The sequence below is a fragment of the Heteronotia binoei genome, chromosome 10 (genome assembly GCF_032191835.1).
Source record: "Heteronotia binoei isolate CCM8104 ecotype False Entrance Well chromosome 10, APGP_CSIRO_Hbin_v1, whole genome shotgun sequence".
NCBI classification, from domain to species: Eukaryota; Metazoa; Chordata; class Lepidosauria; order Squamata; family Gekkonidae; genus Heteronotia; species Heteronotia binoei.
The window spans coordinates 84,963,582-84,982,976 of NC_083232.1; the positions used below are offsets into that span (position 1 = coordinate 84,963,582).

Below are 19,395 nucleotides of genomic sequence, written 5' to 3' on the forward strand. Positions count from 1 at the left end.
TGGGGAACATGTGGGGAGAGATGGTCCCTAAGGTAGGCAAGTCCTAGGCCATATAGGGCTTTAAAGGTAATAACCAGCACCTTGTACCGGACTCGGTATATTATTGGCAGCCAGTGCAGATCCCAAAGCCCCGGCTGAATGTGCTCCCATCTCCCTAATAACAGCCGGGCAGCGGCATTCTGCACTAACTGCAACTTCCGGGTTCGACACAGGGGCAGCCCCATGTAGAGGGCATTACAGTAGTCCAACCTCGAGGTGACCGTGGCATGAATCACCGTTGCTAGAAAGGAGCCAACTGCCTTGCCCGCCTAAGATGAAAAAAATGCAGACTTGCAGTGGCTGCTATCTGAGCCTCCATTGTCAGTGAAGGCTCCAATAGCACCCCCAAACTCTTGACCTTGTGCACCGCTGTCAACGGCGCCCCGTCAAAAACTGGCAGAAGGATTTCTCCTCCCGGGCCACGATGACCCAAGCAAACAGGGAATGATGAGATCTTCTTCGTGGTCTCTGTGCATCACACTTGTGGGAGTAGGCGCCAGCGCCGACCTCGATCGGTAAACTTCAAAGCTGTGGATTTCCGCGCCCCCGACCCAGTGCGCATGCCCAGAAGCCCCACCGCGCATGCTCACTGGGACGGGCGCGGACATCCCGCCAGTTCTCTTCTGACCGCCGCGCTGATCGGTTGATCTATCTGCCACGGTCGGTGAACTTTTTCTCTATCCATTCGGATTTGCTAGCTTAGTTGTATATAGTTAGTTAGTTTAGTTTTAGATAGTGTAGATAGCTTAGTTTCGTCTTGTTTGGGAGAGCGGGGTTTTCCCTTTTTTTGCTTCCCGCCCTTCGGGGTAGGGGCTCCCTCTCCCCCTCTACGTTCTTCCCGCCTTTCCTTCCTCGCATGGAAAGAAAGTGGGGATTTTTCCGCCGCTGCTCCAAGTGTGGGAACAAAATTGCCCCACCTGACGGACACTCTTTGTGCTTACTGTGCCTGGGGGAACGACACAGGCCCGATTCCTGCTCGCACTGTGCCAAGTTTTCCAAACAGACGCGGAGGAATAGAGCGGCTAGACTTGCGGCGGCCCTAATGGAGCGAGCACTGTCTCCCCGAACCGAGCAGGCCGAGTCCGCGGCTGGTCAGGCGGACCAGTCTACATCGACTCCGGTCGATACCGGGCGGCCCATCGATACCGACCGACCCCGAAAGCGTTCGGGCTCGGTAGCCGCCTCGGAGTCCTCGGTGCCGATCAAAAGGCCCAAGGAGGACAAAGGGATGCCCGTCGAGAAAAAGAAACACAAGAAGTCGGAGAAGTCAAAGCGTGCAGCGACGACTCACTCCGCACCGGCATCCCCGGCCGATCCGACAGCACCAATCGTCCCGCCACTGAAACTCTTCGCCTCGCCCGTCCGACAATCGACTTCGCAGCTGGCATCGATGTCGACTCAACTCGTCATCTCCGATTCCGATTCGGAGATTGAGTCGGCCCAACGCGTCGGTACCGGAAGTAGCCCTATCGAAAAATCGACTTCTCAGTCCCGAAGCCCACACCGTCGGGACCGATCTTCCAGCAGCCACTCCCCTCGCTGCCGAGAGGAGGACCGCTCGCCACGATATCAGGCAGCCCAGATCCCCTGGGACCAGAGGCAGTGGCAATACCTGTACGGGGCGTACCCGGTGCAGCCTCCCTTCCCATGGCTTCAGCAACGCCAGAAGGACTGGGATCAAGCCTCTGAGACCTCCTACCGATCCCGGACGTCCCACAGGACGCAGCGAAATGCACCGTCGGCGTCGGTCTCGAAGCCTCCTGAGCGGGACCCACCGGTCCAGAAGGACCCCAAGCAGCGCTCCCCATTGATGAAGGAATCTACCCCGGTCGCTCCAGAGCCTCCTACCCGGCACCGATCCGAACTCTATGATTCCCCTGATGCTTCTTCCAGGTCTCTGGATGACTCATCGCCCGAAAGAGAGACCTCCAGCGGTGAACCCTCACCTCCTGTAAAGACGTCCGAGGAGCAGCCAATCTCACCTTCCGAGGACCTCAAATCCTACGGTGATCTCATCAAGAGAATGGCTCAAACCCTCTCTCTCACCACTGTGCAGCCTCAGCCCACGGTGACGGACACGGTTTTTGACATAGTGCAACAGGATACCTCGACAGCTATTGCTTTACCGCTTACAAATGTCATGCTACAGACAGCCAAGGCCTCCTGGGACAAGCCTGCCTCCACGCCTGTCTCCTCTCGCAGGCTGGATCACATGTATAGGATACAGGAAGCATCAGCAGAATTTCTCTACGTGCACCCTAAGCCCAATTCGGTGGTCGTGTCGTCGTCTTCCAAGGCAAAAAAGACACACTCCACCCCGCCAGATAAAGAGGGCAGGAAACTAGACGCCATGGGGAGAAGACTCTATTCAGCCGGTTCCCTAGGCGTTAAGATCGCCAACTACGCAGCCTGTTATGGCCGCTACCAATACGCCCTCTGGGACCAAGTCTCCACCATCTTGGGTTCCCTCCCCGAACAGAGCCGCAATGCTCTAAGGCGGTTGCAGAAAGAGGGTATGACCCTGGCAAAACAGCAGCTAAATTCTGCCAGGCATTCAGGGGACACTTGTGCGAAGGCCCTTACATCGGCTATCTCCCTGCGCAGGCACGCATGGCTGAGATCCACAGCGCTTCAACCCGACACACAAGCGTATGTCGAGGATCTCCCCTTTGACGGGGCGGGATTGTTCAGCTCGACGACGGACTCGGTCCTCCAGGAGCTGGATAAAAGTATCAAGACATCCAGGAACCTGGGGGTGTCCGGGCCGCGCCCTCCATCTAAGCGTCAGTGGCCCAAAACCTGGCAGAAGAAGCCGTACTCTAAGTCGCCTGAGAGGCAGTGGCGTTCGAAATCGGCTCCCTTCACTCGACCCTCCTACCAGTCAAAGCCCAAGTACTCCCCATCTTCCGCCCAGACGGCTCGCCAGAAAGGTGCGAAGCAGGGCAAGCAGGGCCTTTGACTTCCCCCCTGGGACGCTTGGCCCATCGGACTTGGACTCCATCCGCCTTGCCAAATTCTTCCCTGCTTGGTCCCGTATCACCTTGGACCGGTGGGTTTTGTATATAATCAGGATGGGCTACTGTATAGAGTTCTCCCACCCCCCGTGTACCCCGAGATTCGTCTCCACAGCACCATCTCCAACCCTCTGCGAGGAGGTCCAGTCACTCCTTCAGAAACACGCCATCCAGAAGGTTCCTGCGGACCAGGAAGGTCAGGGCTTCTACTCCCGCTATTTTGCAGTCCCCAAACGGGATGGAGGCCTTCGGCCGATTATGGACCTGAGAGCACTGAATGTATTCGTGAGGTGCGACAAGTTCAGGATGACTTCGCTGCAGTACATCCTTCCTCTTCTGAGCAGAGGAGACTGGATGGCGACCCTCGATCTGAAAGACGCATACTTCCACATCTCCATCCACCCCCGCCATCGGAAGTATCTGCGCTTCACGGTCGGAGACGAACACTTCCAGTATCGAGCCCTACCATTCGGCCTTTGTACAGCCCCAAGGGTATTCACCAAGACCATGGTGGTCATTGCTGCCCACCTGAGGTTACGGGGTGTGACACTCTTCCCGTACATCGACGATTGGCTCCTGGTCGCGGAGTCGAGGGAGCTCTTGCTGTGGCACATAACAATCACCTTGGCCTTGGTGGACGAATTGGGACTCCAAATAAATTTTAAAAAGTCTCGTCTGACGCCTTCTCAGAAGGTACAATTCATTGGGGCGATCCTGGATACTCGAGCCTGCAAAGCGTTTCTCCCTCCAGACAGAGCGGACGCTATAGTGCAACTGGTGTTTTCTCTCCAACTGAATCCGACCGCCCCTGCACGGACGTTGCAACGACTTCTGGGACTGATGGCAGCGACAACGTCTGTCCTATCGTTCGCGAAGCTCCGGATGAGGCCGCTGCAACTCTGGTTCCTGCGGAGTTTCAAGTGCAATGTGGAGCACCCCTCCAAGTTGCTGACGGTTCCTGCGGAAATCCTGTCATCCCTCTCCTGGTGGGGGCTGAAAAGTCGCCTGATGGAAGGGGCTCCCTTTCACAGGCCGGAACCGACCCTCACGCTCACCACGGACGCTTCCCTATGGGGTTGGGGGGCCCACATGGGAGGCATGTGCGTGGGGGACCGTTGGCCGAGCCACCACTCCAGCCAGCATATAAACTTTCTCGAGTTGCTGGCCATCTTTCATGCCCTTCGCTCCTTCCAACCACTTCTGGGGGGCAGGTCGGTGGCGGTGATGACCGACAACACCACAGCAATGGCGTACATCAATCGTCAGGGGGGCACGGTGTCTCAGAGACTCTGCAAGTTGGCCCTCCTGGTCTGGGAGTTGTGCATCTCTCAAGGGGTGTTCCTCCGAGCAGCTCATCTCCCCGGGGACCGGAACGTACAAGCGGACTTCCTGAGTCGGGGCGGAGCTCTCCTGCACGAGTGGGAGCTCAACTGGGAGTTTCTGCAACCGGTTTTCCGCCGTTGGGGAGCCCCGGAATTGGACGTTTTCGCTACAAGGCAAAACACAAAATGCGACCTGTTCTGCTGCAGGGGAGGAGTAGACCCCCTAGCGTTGGGAGACGGACTCCTGGTGCCGTGGAGGTACCACTCAGTATACCTGTTCCCCCCCATACCGCTACTCACCAAGGTGGTGCAGAAGCTCCTGAGGGAACGTCCACGGGGAATCTTGGTGACGCCATGGTGGCCTCGACAGCCCTGGTTCCCACTGGTCCTCCGCTTGTCGGGAGGAACTTACCACCGATTCCCTCAGGTGGGGAACCTCCTGCTCTCTCACCAAGGACAAGTCCTGCACCACGACATCCCGAACCTGCGACTCACGGCTTGGCGTCTGGATCCAGATTTTCAGACAGAACCCAGTTTGTCATCCTGAATTGCAGAAAGTCATCTACCAGAAGGTCATACGCGGCCAAATGGGCCAGATTTGCCAAGTTTGCTACAGATCGTTCTGTGGTGCCGGAAAGAGCGGACTTATCGTTAATTCTGGACTTCTTAGTTACGCTGTTAGACGGGGGCCTGGCGCCCTCCTCGGTACGCGTCTACTTGGCTGCCATCTCTGCAGAACATCTTCCGATTGATGGCCACTCGCCCTTTACACATCCAGACACTAAGCGTTTTCTCAAGGGCATGGCGAGGCTGTACCCGGCAGTGAGGGCCCCTACGCCAGCATGGGACCTCCCCCTAGTTCTCAAGGCGTTGATGGCCAAACCATTCGAGCCGATGGCTAAGTGTCCTTCCCACCTCCTGGCATGGAAGACGGCCTTCCTTGTGGCAATCACCTCGGCAAGGCGGGTCGGGGAATTGGCCGCACTCAGGTGCGACTCTCCCTACTTGGTGTTTTCGGCTGAGGGGGTCACCCTGCGCCCAGACATCACTTTCCTGCCTAAGGTGGTGTCGCCGTTTCACCTCAATTCTGAGATCCATTTACCTGTCTATTTTCCCTCTCCGGCTAATGACTCTGAGCGGTTGCTGCATGCTCTGGACGTCAAGAGGGCGCTCTCTTTCTACCTGCATCGCACCGCACCCTCCAGGAAGGACGCCAGATTGTTTGTGTCCTACGCTGCGTCCTCCTTGGGGCAGCGTATTTCGTCACAGCGATTGTCCAAGTGGATCACGGGAGCTATTCGCTTGTGCTATCTTCTTCAGAAGCAGCCGCTGCCGGGACCGCTCCGTGCCCATTCGACAAGGGCTGTTGCGACGTCGGAGGCGTTTATGAAGGGAGTTCCCCTACAGGACATCTGTGGGGCAGCCACATGGTCCTCGGCACACACCTTCGTGACGCACTATGCCCTGGACCTGCGGCGCAGACAAGCCTCCTCGGTGGGCCGCGCAGTGTTGCAGTCCGTTTCCTTGTGATGGACCGGCGTACCCTCCACCAGGTAGGCCTGAGCTTGCTAATCTCCCACAAGTGTGATGCACAGAGACCACGAAGAAGATAAACAGGTTTCCTACCTGTAACTGATGATCTTCGAGTGGTCATCTGTGCAGTCACACTACCCGCCCGCCTTCCCCGCTGCAGCCGGTCTCTCCATGGGGCTAACGCGGCGGTCAGAAGGAACTGGCGGGATGTCCGCGCCCGTCCCAGTGAGCATGCGCGGTGGGGCTTCTGGGCATGCGCACTGGGTCGGGGGCGCGGAAATCCACAGCTTTGAAGTTTACCGATCGAGGTCGGCGCTGGCGCCTACTCCCACAAGTGTGACTGCACAGATGACCACTCGAAGATCATCAGTTACAGGTAGGAAACCTGTTTTTACCGAAGATCTAAATTTTCCTGAAAGATCAAGTTTGTAAGAGTTAGAATTAGGATGTGTTTTACCAAAGGGGGATTGGTTCATTTTTTCCCATGATGAGTGGTCTTTGTGGCCCTTTAAAATGTTCACAAGAGTCAGCTGTAATTCTTGAACCCCGTTAACAATATTATTTTGCTCTAGTTCTGGCAGTGCTTTAAAAGAAGTTAATTATCTTGCTTCCACTTCATTTGTTTCCAGTGGTGTGTGAGGGTCATGCTCCAGAAAAGGTTTAGCTAAAGATGTTACAACTGTATTAATATTTTTCTTTACAGCTTTCCTAGGAGACGATGTAAAATCAATTAAATCTCTTCTAACATATTGGTGTTTTGTTATTCACCCGTAAGATTTTGAGGGCCTAAGTAATTTAAAGGATTCTTAATGGGCAACAATGAGGTTCTCTTAGAACTTTTGAATGATCTTTGTGCAATAACGCATATCCAGAGCTTTTTTGGTAGTAGGAACTCCTTTGCATATTAAGCCACACATCCCTGATGTAGCCAATCCTCCAAGAGCTTAAAGGGCTCTTAGTACAGGGCCTGCTGTGAGCTCTCTTGGAGGAGTGCCTACATCAGGGGGTGGGGTTTTGGCTTAATATGTAAAGGAGTTCCTGCTACAAAAAACCTGACCATATCTCTTAAACCATTCTCGCCTTGCTAGTATTAAAGATGGAAATCTAGCACTGTGGAAAATGTCGTGATAAAGTAATTTTGGCGGGGCCTGAGGTTCTGTTGATATATCACAGGTCAATTGTCATAGGATGCCTACTTAGCAGTACTTATAGATTTTTTTTTGCTGTCCATTTATTGTTCCAATTAATAATGCATCCTTGAAAAGGATAAATATTCAGCACATCACTATAGTGGTTAGGTATAAATGAATTAATTCCCTTTGTCTTATGTATACTATATTTTCCAGTCAACTATGTCCCCACTGATGGACCTCCTGTGTGACATAGACCTACTTTTTGGCCACTGTGTGACATAGAGTGTTGGACTGGATGGGCCTTTGGCTTGATCCAACATGGCTTCTCTTATGTTCTTATGGACTTCTTTGTACTTTATCCTCCTGGGAACTAGTTCCTTTCAATTTATTATTATCCATAATACACTGGATACAAGAGGTCAGAAAACCAAGCTTCTCATAGAGCAATTCTCTAATGCTTTTTCATCTCTCTTATCTTGAGGGTTTATATTAGGATCCTCATTAAGAAAATCAGTAGTTTTGTCTTTCTGAGAACAGAGAGAGCATATCCTATCTCCCTCCAGATCCTGTAATATGCCAAATCTATATATATATATATGTCCTTGTGATGTTGATCCTATCCAGTTGAACCCTAACAGGTGATAGCCGTATATCTAAGCTTATTATTATTTTCATCTGTTAAAAACATCTTCATTATTCTGTATGCTAATTTACTGCCCACCTTCTATGTGTACAATTGTCATTTCTGTTTCCATTCCTCCACTTGCACCTGCTGGAATGGCCTTGGGTCAGCCATAGCTCTGGCAGATGTTGTCCTTGAAAGGGCAGCTGCTGTGAGAGCCCTCTCAGCCCCAGACACCTCACAGGATGTCTGTTGTGGGGGAGGAAGGGAGAGGAGATTGTGAGCCGCTCTGAGACTCTTCGGAGTGGAGGGCGGGATATAAATCCAATATCTTCTTCTTCTTCATTCCATTCTGTCTGAGGAAGCGTGCGTGCGTGCGTGTGTGTGTACACGACAGCTCACACCCTGAACAAAACTTTGTCGGTCTTAAAGGTGCCGCTGGACTCTAACTTTGTTCTGTTGCTTCAGACCAACATGGCTGCCCACCTGGATCCATCAAGCCTTAATTAGGGAGTCAGAGTCCTGTTTGTTTGCTTTTCTGACTAGAGCATTACTGTCTTTAGAATGCCACTCTCTCTTACAAGTCAGGCCTTACAATTCATGTCAGCTCTGCCAATACTCCCTCTAAGCTGTGGAGTCTTGTGAGCAAAAATTTTACCTCATGAGCTACCGGCATTAACGTTGTGAGCTACTGCATAAGTTAATTTGCTCTGGGGCCATTTTTCCTGAGCTAATGCAAAAACGTGTGAGCCGGAGGCTAAAACACAGTGAGCCAGCTCACACTCACTTTTGAGCAGGGGTGGCCAAACTGCAGCTCGGGAGCCACAAAAATGTCTGTTGTGGGGGGAGAAGATATAGGAGATTGTAAGCCGCTCTGAGTCTCTGATTTAGAGAAGGGCAGGGTATAAATCTGCAGTCGTCTTCTTCACACACATTGTGCGGCTCTCAAAACCCCCACCACCCTGTTGGCTGGCATGGAGAATGCATTTAAAGTTAAAGTTGCTTTCTTTCCATATCTCCCTCCCTCACATCTGTTTGCCTTCCTTCCTTATCTTGCGGCTCTCAAACATCTGACGTTTATTCCATGTGGCTCTCATATTCAGCAAGTCTGGCCACTCCTGCCTTAGAGAGGGAACACAAAATACTTCCTAAACAGGTACTGAATAAGTTCCTTCTTCCATTTCTTCTCCCCCCCCCTTTGAATGTCACTAGACCTAACAAGAGATGAGCAGCAGAGCTTATTAGTTAGCCTGGCACTCCCCTGTAGGGAGAGGGGAGGAGAAAGTGAACCATCTGCCAAGCAGATAACTACCAAAGCAAACAGTCAGCCAAAGGGTAGGCTTCCCAATCCCCAGGTCCCAGCGGGGGATCCCCTGGTTTTAAAGGCTTCCCCCCTCCCCCAGCCAGCTGGCTGGCGGAGGAAGCTCCACCCCCACAGCCATTATGCACCTCCAGGAACGATTCCCATAGGGAATGATGGGGAATTGATCCGCGGGTGTCAGGGGCTCTGGGAAGGCTGTTTTTTGAGGTAGAGGTGCCAAATTTTCCGTATAGCATCTAGTGCCTCTCCCCAAAATACCTCCCAAGTTTCAAAAGGATTGGACTAGGGGGTCCAATTCTATGAGCCCCCCCAAAAGGTGCCACTATCCTTCATTATTTTCTATGGAAGGAAGGCATTCTAAAAGGTGTGCTGTCCCTTTAAATGTGATGGCCAGAACTCCCTTGGAGTTCGATTATGCTTGTCACACCCTTGCTCCTGGCTCCGCCCCCAATGTCTCCTGGCTCCACCCCCAAAGTCTCCTGGCTCCACCCCCAAAGTCCCCAGATATTTCTTGAATTGGATTTGGCAACCCTACCAAAGGGACAAGAACCAGACAAAATGACAAACCAAACCAAAATGCTAGAATACTAAGACCTGGATAAGATAGTCTAGGAACAGGTTAAAATAAAAGATAAGGCTTCCCAATGAGGCACTCAGACTGTATTGCATCAGAAAAACCGGCAGTCCCTCCTGCTTATTTATAACTCCCCCCTACTCATTTATTGATCGTTGAAGGCCTAAAAAATAATAGAGAGAGCCAGCTGTCGAGTCTTTAATACATCTTCCTGGTTGCTTGGAGACAATGCTTCTTGCCTCAGGCAAGCCTCTGGGGGAGCTATTCGCAGGTCTGGCATGCCTCAAAACCACAAGAAGCAGTGTAGTTTTAAACAGCGAGACAAACAATGGTCTCATGATACACACAGAAGATAGTTTTATTTATTTACTTTACAGCTACACTGTTGAGTCTCCAGGTGATATAAAACCAGGTAATCAAACACCGTAGGATATCCAGTAAACAACACAATAGAACTTGGATTACAGAAGTTAGGGGGGAAATGCAAGAAAGAAAAAGATAGATAGATAGATAAATTTATTGTCATTGTTCTCAAAAAAGGAAAATTAGAGCAACGAAATGAGGTGCTCTTCCACAAACATACCAACACATCAACACTAAGAAAAGACATATACATAAACCATTTAAATACATCTAAAACAAATAACCATTCATAACCCTACATTTAGCCTACATCTAAAACAAATAACCATTCATAGCCCTGCATTTAGCCTAACCACAGCACTTGGATAGAAGCTGCCCTTAAATCTGTTTGTCTTAGCCTTCAACACTCTATATCATCTGCCCGATGGTAAGATCTCAAATAGCAAGTGGCCCGGATGTGAAGGGTCCTTTAAGATCATTTGTATCTTCCTTTTACATCCCATATTATACAGATCCACCAATGAGGGGAGAGAGCATCCACAAATCTTCTGTGCTCTTACCATCACTCTTTGGAGCACCCTTCTCTCTGCTTCCGTGCAGCTCCCAAACCACACGCAGAGGCAATAAGATATAATGCTCTCAATGGAACTACGATAAAAGGCAACCAGCAGACTCCCTGACAGTTTTTGTGATCTTAAGAGTCTTAAATAGTATAGTCGTTGCTGGGCCTTTTTCTCTAGAGCTGAAGTATTTGCCCCCCATGTTAGATCCTGTTTCATAGTAATTCCCCAAAACTTCCATTCTGTCACCTGTTCTACCATAACACCATCAATAAACAATGGCTGAAAATCCAGACTACTCTTCCTGTAATCCACTATGATTTCCTTCGTCTTATTTACATTAAAAATAAGATTATTTACTTTACTCCAAAGGGACAGCTGATGAACTTCCCTCCTATACGCAGACTCATCATTCTCAGAGATGAGCCCCACTAACGTTGTATCATCTGCATACTTAATGATTTTGTTACTCAGACTACTAGAAACACAATCAGACGTATAAATAGTGAAAAGAAGTGGACTCAAGACACATCCCTGAGGAGTGCCAGTATTTAATATCTTCACGGAAGAAGTATATCCGTCCATTTTAACCCTTTGTGAGTGACCTGATAAAAAGTTCAAAATCCACTCACATATAGAGTCCGACAGCTTCAAATCCTTAAGCTTAAACAACAATCTATGGGGTGATATTGTATTAAAAGCGGAGCTAAAATCCACAAACAACATTCTAACATACGTCCCCTTTTTATCCAAATGAGATAAAGCAGTATAAAAGACAGTATTAACAGCATCCTCAGTAGATCTGTTTTTCCTGTAAGCAAACTGATGTTCATCAAAAGTAGCAGGCAGGCAGGAAATAATATATTTACGAACTAATTGCTCAAAACACTTCATTATCACAGAAGTCAAGGCCACTGGTATACCAAAAGGTATCAGACATGACGTACATCATAAAAAATGCGGGAAATGGAATTACAAAAGTAGACGTCCATGCAGAAGGAGCAGGATAAAACATACAATAAGCCCTGGGAAATATTGTAGTCCTGCTCCTTCTATAAAGAGGCATCCTCCTAAACCAGGGGTGGCCAATGGTAGCTCTCCAGATGTTTTTTCCTACAACTCCCATCAGCCCCAGCCAGCATGGCCATTGGTTGGGGCTGATGGGAGTTGTAGACAAAAAAAACATCTGGAGAGCTACCATTGGCCACCCTACCTAAACCGTTCCTTTATGGTGGTGGAAAATGCCATCAGGTCACAGCCGATCTATGGAGTTTCCAAGCCAAGAGATGAACGGGGTGTGTGTCATTGCCTCCTTCATAGAGCAATTCTGGACTTTCTTGGTGGTCTCCCATCCGAGTACTGACCAGGGCCAACCCCGCTTGGCTTCCAAGATCTGATGAGACTGGCCTAGCTTGGGATGTTCCTTTATACTATAGCCTGAATCCCTTTATAAAAACATCCTCGTGAGCATTTCTGTTCTGCACATTCTGCAGAATGTTTGAAGTAAGGGGTGGGGGACTTCTGGTCTCCTCAGATAGGGCATTCCATGAGGTGGGGGGGGCGCAACAGATAATGTACATGTATACATCTTACTAGGGCTTTTTTGTAGCAGGAACTCCTTTGCATATTAGGCCACACACCCCTAATGTAGCCACTTACAAAAGGCTTTCCTCAGATGTGTGAAGCTGTCACTGTTGAGCAGATAAGTGAAGCTGTCACTGCTGAATATAGCAGGGGAGGTAGTACTGCAGGCGTGCGCGTCCAAGCTTTGTATGGGATAACTGGTACCTCGAACTGAAACTGGTAGCTGACAGGAAGCCAATGGAAGGTCTACAGAATGGGTGTAATATTGTAATGATAACCAAGTCACGTCATTCCGCAGCTCAGTTATGTTTCTCTTTATAAGAAACGTATTTTTTCTGACAGAAATAGACACCACATTGGTTCCAAACTGAGGATTCTTTGGACCAAAATCAGGAAGGTACACATTTGAACTACCTTTCAGGAAATGTGTACCTGATTTGAAGGTGAATTCAATTGAGGCCTCTCTAACATATCTCTGCCTTAAGCCATGGATATTGATTGATCAGTACACAATTCCAACTTGATCCTGTATTGATTTATTATTGCAATATTTTTGCAATGTCTGTAGCCACTGTGTAATTGGTATGCTTGACCACTGACGAAGGCCCTATGGCTGGAACACATCTGGTCAGGGTCACATAACATCTTTGTTGGAGTGTACTGTATGTTTTTAATCTAAGCTGAGATTATATTAGGGGTCTTAGTTGTTTTTTTTTAAATATCTTGTAAATAAATACTGGCCTTTTTAAATAGTTCTATATATCTTATGTTCATTCCCTTTAATATTGGGCCTGGTAATTTGGATTCATTTAATTTTTTAGGTTCTTAATTTCCCTAATAGAAGACATCATAAAAGGTCCTCAGATGCTGAAACACATGGACCTTTAGATCTTTGTACTTTGGCTGAACATCTGAAGGACTTCATTGCCATTCCTCTTTGCATTGGAATCCCTAATTTAGACTAGACATTTGTGCAATCGTGGTGGTAGACATTGGTGAAACAGTGGACTAAACTGGCTTGTTCTCCCCTCTTCCCTTTGCTCAGGTTCCTTCTGATGATGGGAGTCCTGTTTTGTTGCGGGGCAGGGTTTTTTATCCGAAGGCGGATGTATCCTCCACCGCTGGTTGACGAAACAACTTACAACGTCTCATACACTCGGCCGCCCAACAGCAGTGCTGCAGGTCAGGCATTACATCTGTCCTATCAAATGCTTTACCACCCTTGAAGAAGAAGATGACAACATTGGATTTATATACTGCCCTACACTCTGATTCTCAGAGTCTCAGAGCACCTCACAATCTCCTTTATCTTCCTCCCTCACAACAGACACCTTGTGAGGTGGGCGGGGCTGACAGAGCTCTCCCAGCAGCTGCCCTTTCAAGGACAACCTCTCTGAGAGCTATGGCTGACCCAAGGCCATTCCCACAGCTGCAAGTGGAGGAGTGGGGAATCAAACCTGGTTCTCCCAGATTATAGTCCACACACTTAACCACTACACCAAACTGGCTGTCCAGTCTTGATGACTGTTTGAGGGAGATGATCTAACTGTGCTTTACGAGCAAGTCAACAAATCTGATAGTCTGTTCTTGCTGAGGCAGGCCTTGTTTTAAGAGGCATATGCCATTCTAAAAGTAAATGGATGCAGCCTTCTCACTCCAGCTCAGTGAGTGTGCATCCTCATTTTTAAAAAGAGGATCCCAAAACTGGGCTCTATAGCATGTTTGCCACCAAGACCCAAAATTCAGAAAGTTTGGATCTGGGTATTTTGTCTGTATAGCAAAAAAAAAAAAAAAGGCCAACGCCATGCTGGGAATTATTAGGAAGGGAATTGAAAACAAATCAGCCAGTATCATAATGCCCCTGTATAAATCGATGGTGCGGTCTCATTTGGAGTACTGTGTGCAGTTCTGGTCGCCGCACCTCAAAAAGGATATTATAGCATTGGAGAAAGTCCAGAAAAGGGCAACTAGAATGATTAAAGGGCTGGAGCACTTTCCCTATGAAGAAAGGTTGAAACGCTTGGGACTCTTTAGCTTGGAGAAACGTCGACTGCGGGGTGATATGATAGAGGTTTACAAGATAATGCATGGGATGGAGAAAGTAGAGAAAGAAGTACTTTTCTCCCTTTCTCACAATACAAGAACTCGTGGGCATTCGATGAAATTGCTGAGCAGACAGGTTAAAACGGATAAAAGGAAGTACTTCTTCACCCAAAGGGTGATTAACATGTGGAATTCACTGCCACAGGAGGTGGTGGCGGCCACAAGTATAGCCACCTTCAAGAGGGGTTTAGATAAAAATATGGAGCAGAGGTCCATCAGTGGCTATTAGCCACAGTGTGTGTGTATATATAAATTTTTTGGCCACTGTGTGACACAAAGTGTTGGACTGGATGGGCCGTTGGCCTGATCCAACATGGCTTCTCTTATGTTCTTATGTTAACCCAACTGGAAATTGAAGTAATATGGTGTGGGGGTTAAAGTGTTAGGAGACCACAGTTCAAATCAGCCCTAAAATCTTGGGCCACTTGCATTCTTTCAGCCAACCTCCTAGGACAGCCTCTTTTAACCAACCTCCTAGGACAATTTTGCACTGTCATATAGAGGATGGTGCAGAATTGTTTTCTGTTGCCGCAGAAGGTAGAACCAGAACTAGTGGTTGAAATTAAATCAGAAGATTGGTTGTTGTAGATTTTCTGGTTTTTGTGGCTGTGGTCTTGGCATTGTGAGACCTGACGTTTTGCCAGCAACTGTGACTGGCATCCTCAGAGGTGTAACCCAGAAAACTGGAGTTCTCTCTGGTCAAACTGAGAAGAAGTTGGTAGGCAGGTAATTTATATCTACTCAGGCAGATATTCTTCTCTATTTGACCCAGAGAGAACTCCAGTTTTCTGGGTTACACCTCTGAGGATGCCAGTCACAGTTGCTGGCAAAACAGCAGGTCTCACAATGCCAAGACCACAACCACACAACTCAGAAAATCTACAACAACCAATGGACTCCGTCCGTGAAAGCCTTCAACAACATATTAAATCAGAAGAGTCTCCGGCTCAACATTAGGAAGAACTTCCTGACTATTAGAGCGGTTCCTCAATGGAACAGGCTTCCTTGGGAGGTGGTGGGCTTTCCTTCCTTGGAGGTTTTTAAGAAGAGGCTAGATGGCCATCTGACAACAATGCTGATCCTGAGAACTTAGCGGGAGGTATTTGTGAATTTCCTGCATTGTGTGGGGGGTTGGATTAGATGACCCTGGAGGGTCCCTTCCAATTCTATGATTCTATGAAGATAGGGGTAGAGCTGTTTATGCTGTCCTCAGCTCCTTGGAGGAAGGGTGGGATAAAATGTAGATGTAAATGGTAAAAAAATGGATAGCAGTTGACAGATAAAAACGGCACCGTGAGCAGGGAACGTGATTCAGTCCGAAATCCTGAGCTGAATTGAGAAACAGGGACTGAGTCCTGATTCAAGAGGTTTAAATAACAGCAGACAGTCAAGGCCAGGGCTTTTTTGGGTAGGGAAAAAAAATCCATCAGGAACTCATTTGCATATTAGGCCACACCCCCTGACGCCACCACAGTTTTGCATAGGGCCCAGCAGGAACTCATTTGCATATTAGGCCACACACCTGTGACACAAAGCCAGCCAGAACTGCATTCCTGCTAAAAAAAAACCTTGGTCAAGTCCAAGAAAAGGAGTGCCCCATGACTCCCTTCCCTCTCACAATCCATGCCAGAATGCCATTGTAGGAGTGAGCTTGGATCTTTGCTTGACAAGGACTTCCCCTGTTTTTTTAGCGCTATAATGTTGTTAACCAGTCACGCTGGCACTCCAGAGCCACAGCACTGAGACCTGGCAATGATTTTGCTGTTGAGAAAGTGAGAAACTGGTGTGTGCGTGTGCACGCGTGCATATATTTTTTTAAAAAAAAGACTCCTCAGAGCAGCTAAGAATTCAGCAGAGCTGTGGTCCAAATGATCACTGAACGCCACACTATATTTATTATTCTTTCCCACCCGTTCTTCCCCTGTGACAGGAAATGAAAGAGAACAAAACGTTCTGGGGCGTTCTGAAGCCATGATTAGGGCAAATGCATGTTATTAAGCAGCTTGCCCAATTCCAAACAATCCTAATTGCCAGAGATTCCTGTGGAACCTTGAGAAATAACCCTAGTGCGGGCAGATGTGGATCCTGAAATAACTCACTCGGTGGCAAAATATTTGTCAGTGGTGTTCACTCTAAAATGAAGGCCTGGTTGTGCTGCTAATACGTACTAGGATTTTAACTCTATGTTTATAATGTTAAAAGAGTCTTATGGAATTTTATATTAATATTAATATTAGGTAGTCTTTCAGCAAAGGAAGAAAACCAATAATCATGATCACAATACATCAGCAGTCCCCAACCTTTTTGGCTCCAGGGACTGGTTTTGTGGAAGACAATTTTTCCATGGACCGGGGAGGGGGCAGTCAGGGGGAAGGGTGATGGTTTCGGGATGATACAATTGTGCACTTTATTTCTATTAGTTTGGTGTGGTAGTTAAGTGTGTGGACTCTTATCTAGGAGAACTGGGTTTGATTCCCCACTCCTCCACTTGCAGCTGCTGAAATGGCCTTGGGTTTGCCATAGCTCTCGCAGAGTTGTCCTTGAAAGGACAACTTCTGGGAGAGCTCTTTCAGTCTCATCCACCTCACAGGGTGTCTGTTGTGGGAGAGCAAGGTAAAGGAGATTGTAAGCCACTGTGAAACTCTGAAATTTGTAGTGGAGGGCAGGATATAAATCCAATGTCTTATTATTATTATTAGTACATTGTAATATATAATGAAATAATTATACAACTCACGGCCTGGTTGCTAATGGGCCACAGATTGGTACTGGTCCATGGCCCAGGGGTTGGGGACCCCTGCAATACATAATTAAATAATCTGAAAGACTACCTAATATTAATATAGAACTCCATAAAACTCTTTTAACATTTTAAAAATTAGAGTTTAAAATCTTAGTACATAATAACAGCACAACAAATTTCAGAGGCATTTTAGAGAGAACACCATTGACAAATATTTTGCCACCAAATGAGTTATTTCAGGGTCCACATCTGCCAGCAGAAGGGTTCTCTCCCAAGTTTCCACAGGTAGTTCATGTTTGTGTAAGACGGGAGTAATCCAAAAGGATCTGAGCACAGTTCACTACTGATGGGAGAATAACATAAGGTGATCTAGTGTCTCTTATTATGCCTGACGCACAGTCACACAATCGTTCTGAGTATGGAATTTAGCAAATTAGCAAAACGCTCCCTTAGCTGTGCAGTTGGAAAAACGTTTAGCCTAGCTAGCGTATAAATATATCTAAATCTTGTCTATTACATTAAGAGTTTCTTCTTGGGAGACTAAGAATTCTAAAATAGGCAAGCAAATTGCTTCAACATTTGTCTGTGGAAAAGTTGAATCAACATCAGAAAGGTCATTTGTGATCTTTGCCAATATATATGGGTTCCGCAGTTTTTTGAGCCAGTCCTGACTTTATGGGCAGGTTTGACTTTTTCATTGTGTTGCTATAACACTTTTGGCTGCATTCAGGAGAATCTAATTTTATTGAGGAAGATGATTTAATGTTCCAACCATAAGAAGATACATTGACTGAGTTGAGCTTTGAACTTGATCTGCCTCTGACTGTCAGGCAATTCTGTATTTGTTCTAATGTTGCTAAAATGCTCTTGACAATTGAGCATTACTTTTTTCCGACCCTCAAACCAGCTACCTTGACAGTCAAGCTTTTAATATATAATTCTACATAATATTCTGTTTGTCTCTATCTCCAGGGAACATGCCCTACTACGCTGAGCCAGAAGGAGCGGTGATGAATCCCATGGCTATGGCTTACCACGTCCAACCGAAGTCTCCACAAATGAACCCCATTTACCCGCCTCCCCCATCATACTGCAACACGCCACCCCCACCGTACGAGCAGGCTGTGAAATCTTCCACATAACCTCTCTGCTGAAGCAGAAGCTGACTTTGTCAGAACAGGGAAGGATTGGGAGCAGTGGAAGATTCCGGAATGCTCCGGCCTCCTTTGCCTGCCTCTAGCTTGGCATTCTTTGGACAGGAGCTGCGGCTTTGTGGCAAAGAGCGATTCTCTAATGACGCCTTCAGAACCAGAGCCAAGTCTTTTAAAATGCTTTTCCCCCCTCCCTTCTCGGAAGCCTATATTTAAATACCTTCTATGCTTTCCTTTTTATTTATTCTATTTGTGGATCCCAAGGCGTATTTTAAGACGTCGTCATGGCACGGTATGGTAGTAAGCACAAAACGATGTAAAAGCCAAATGTAGTATTTGAAGTAGATGGTGAGGTGGAGAGAGAGCGGACATGCAATGGACAGCTCGAGCCAGTTGAAACTGGTCAAGGCAACAAGCTGTATTGGTTACCAAGTTCATAAGGAGAGATTGGATGGAGCGAACCCTGAGGGATTCTGGGGGAAATGACTGGTCGACCAAGGCTTCCACGTTTCACTTTCAGAAACCTTGAGAGTAACAGGGCTATGCCTTATGTACTCCAGCCCACGTTTCCTTTTTGGTCATGGTTGCCAAGAATAAGTACTTAGAAAAGTACTGTGAATGATGTGGACGTTGCAGCAAACTGCTGACGTGCATGGAAAAGGAAAAGTTTCATGACCAACACCGACGCTGCCATGCAGAGCTGCAAAACCTTGGTCACCTGAAAGGGGGGGGGGGGGAATTCTCCCCTAAAGTGAATATTAAAGAAATTAAAAGACAGTAAAATGTAGGTTGTGCTGTTGATGTGGGCTCATGGCTTAGGTGTATGCTTAAGTCCCCCCCCCCCATTGTATACTTAAAATATAAAATAGAGACTGTGACCAGACATGTGTGTCCCAGTTGGCTAAAGCTTCCACTTGAGTGTATACTGAGGGCCTGTATCTGGGATTGTCTTGCTTGTCATGTGTGAAACCTTAAGTTCGGTTTGGATGTTTTTGTATCTCTTCTGCACGTTCTTTTCAGGCTTCAGTCTGGCATCGCTTTCAAAATCCTGTCGAGGCCAATTCCCGCCCATTTTTGTTATTTCCTCAAATGAATGTCTTTCATATTGGGAAGTGATCAACTGTCCTCCAAGATGGGACAAATCTTGGGCCAGGGAGTACATTCTGAGGAAATGACAACTTGTGTGGAAAACATCAGCAACAGGTCCTCTCATGGAAAGATAGATTCAGGTGAGTCCCCTCATGGGAAGATAAATTCAGGTGAGTCCCTTCATGAAAATAGATTCAGGTGACTCTTCTTATGGGAAAATATTCAGGTGGGGGGTTCCCTCATG

General features: G+C 47.7%; 1 protein-coding gene across 1 annotated transcript in view; it reads left to right on the plus strand.

Moving 5' to 3' along the window:
* VOPP1 (VOPP1 WW domain binding protein) overlaps positions 1-18,845 on the plus strand; it is a 77,901-nt gene extending 59,056 nt beyond the window's left edge. Inside the window, exons 4-5 of the mRNA XM_060247692.1 lie at positions 13,111-13,247; positions 17,884-18,845. Coding sequence (XP_060103675.1) covers positions 13,121-13,247; positions 17,884-18,053 — 297 coding nt within the window. The 5' untranslated portion in view covers positions 13,111-13,120 and the 3' untranslated portion in view covers positions 18,054-18,845. The remainder of the gene's footprint in view (positions 1-13,110; positions 13,248-17,883) is intronic.
* The last annotated feature ends 550 nt before the right edge of the window (positions 18,846-19,395 follow it).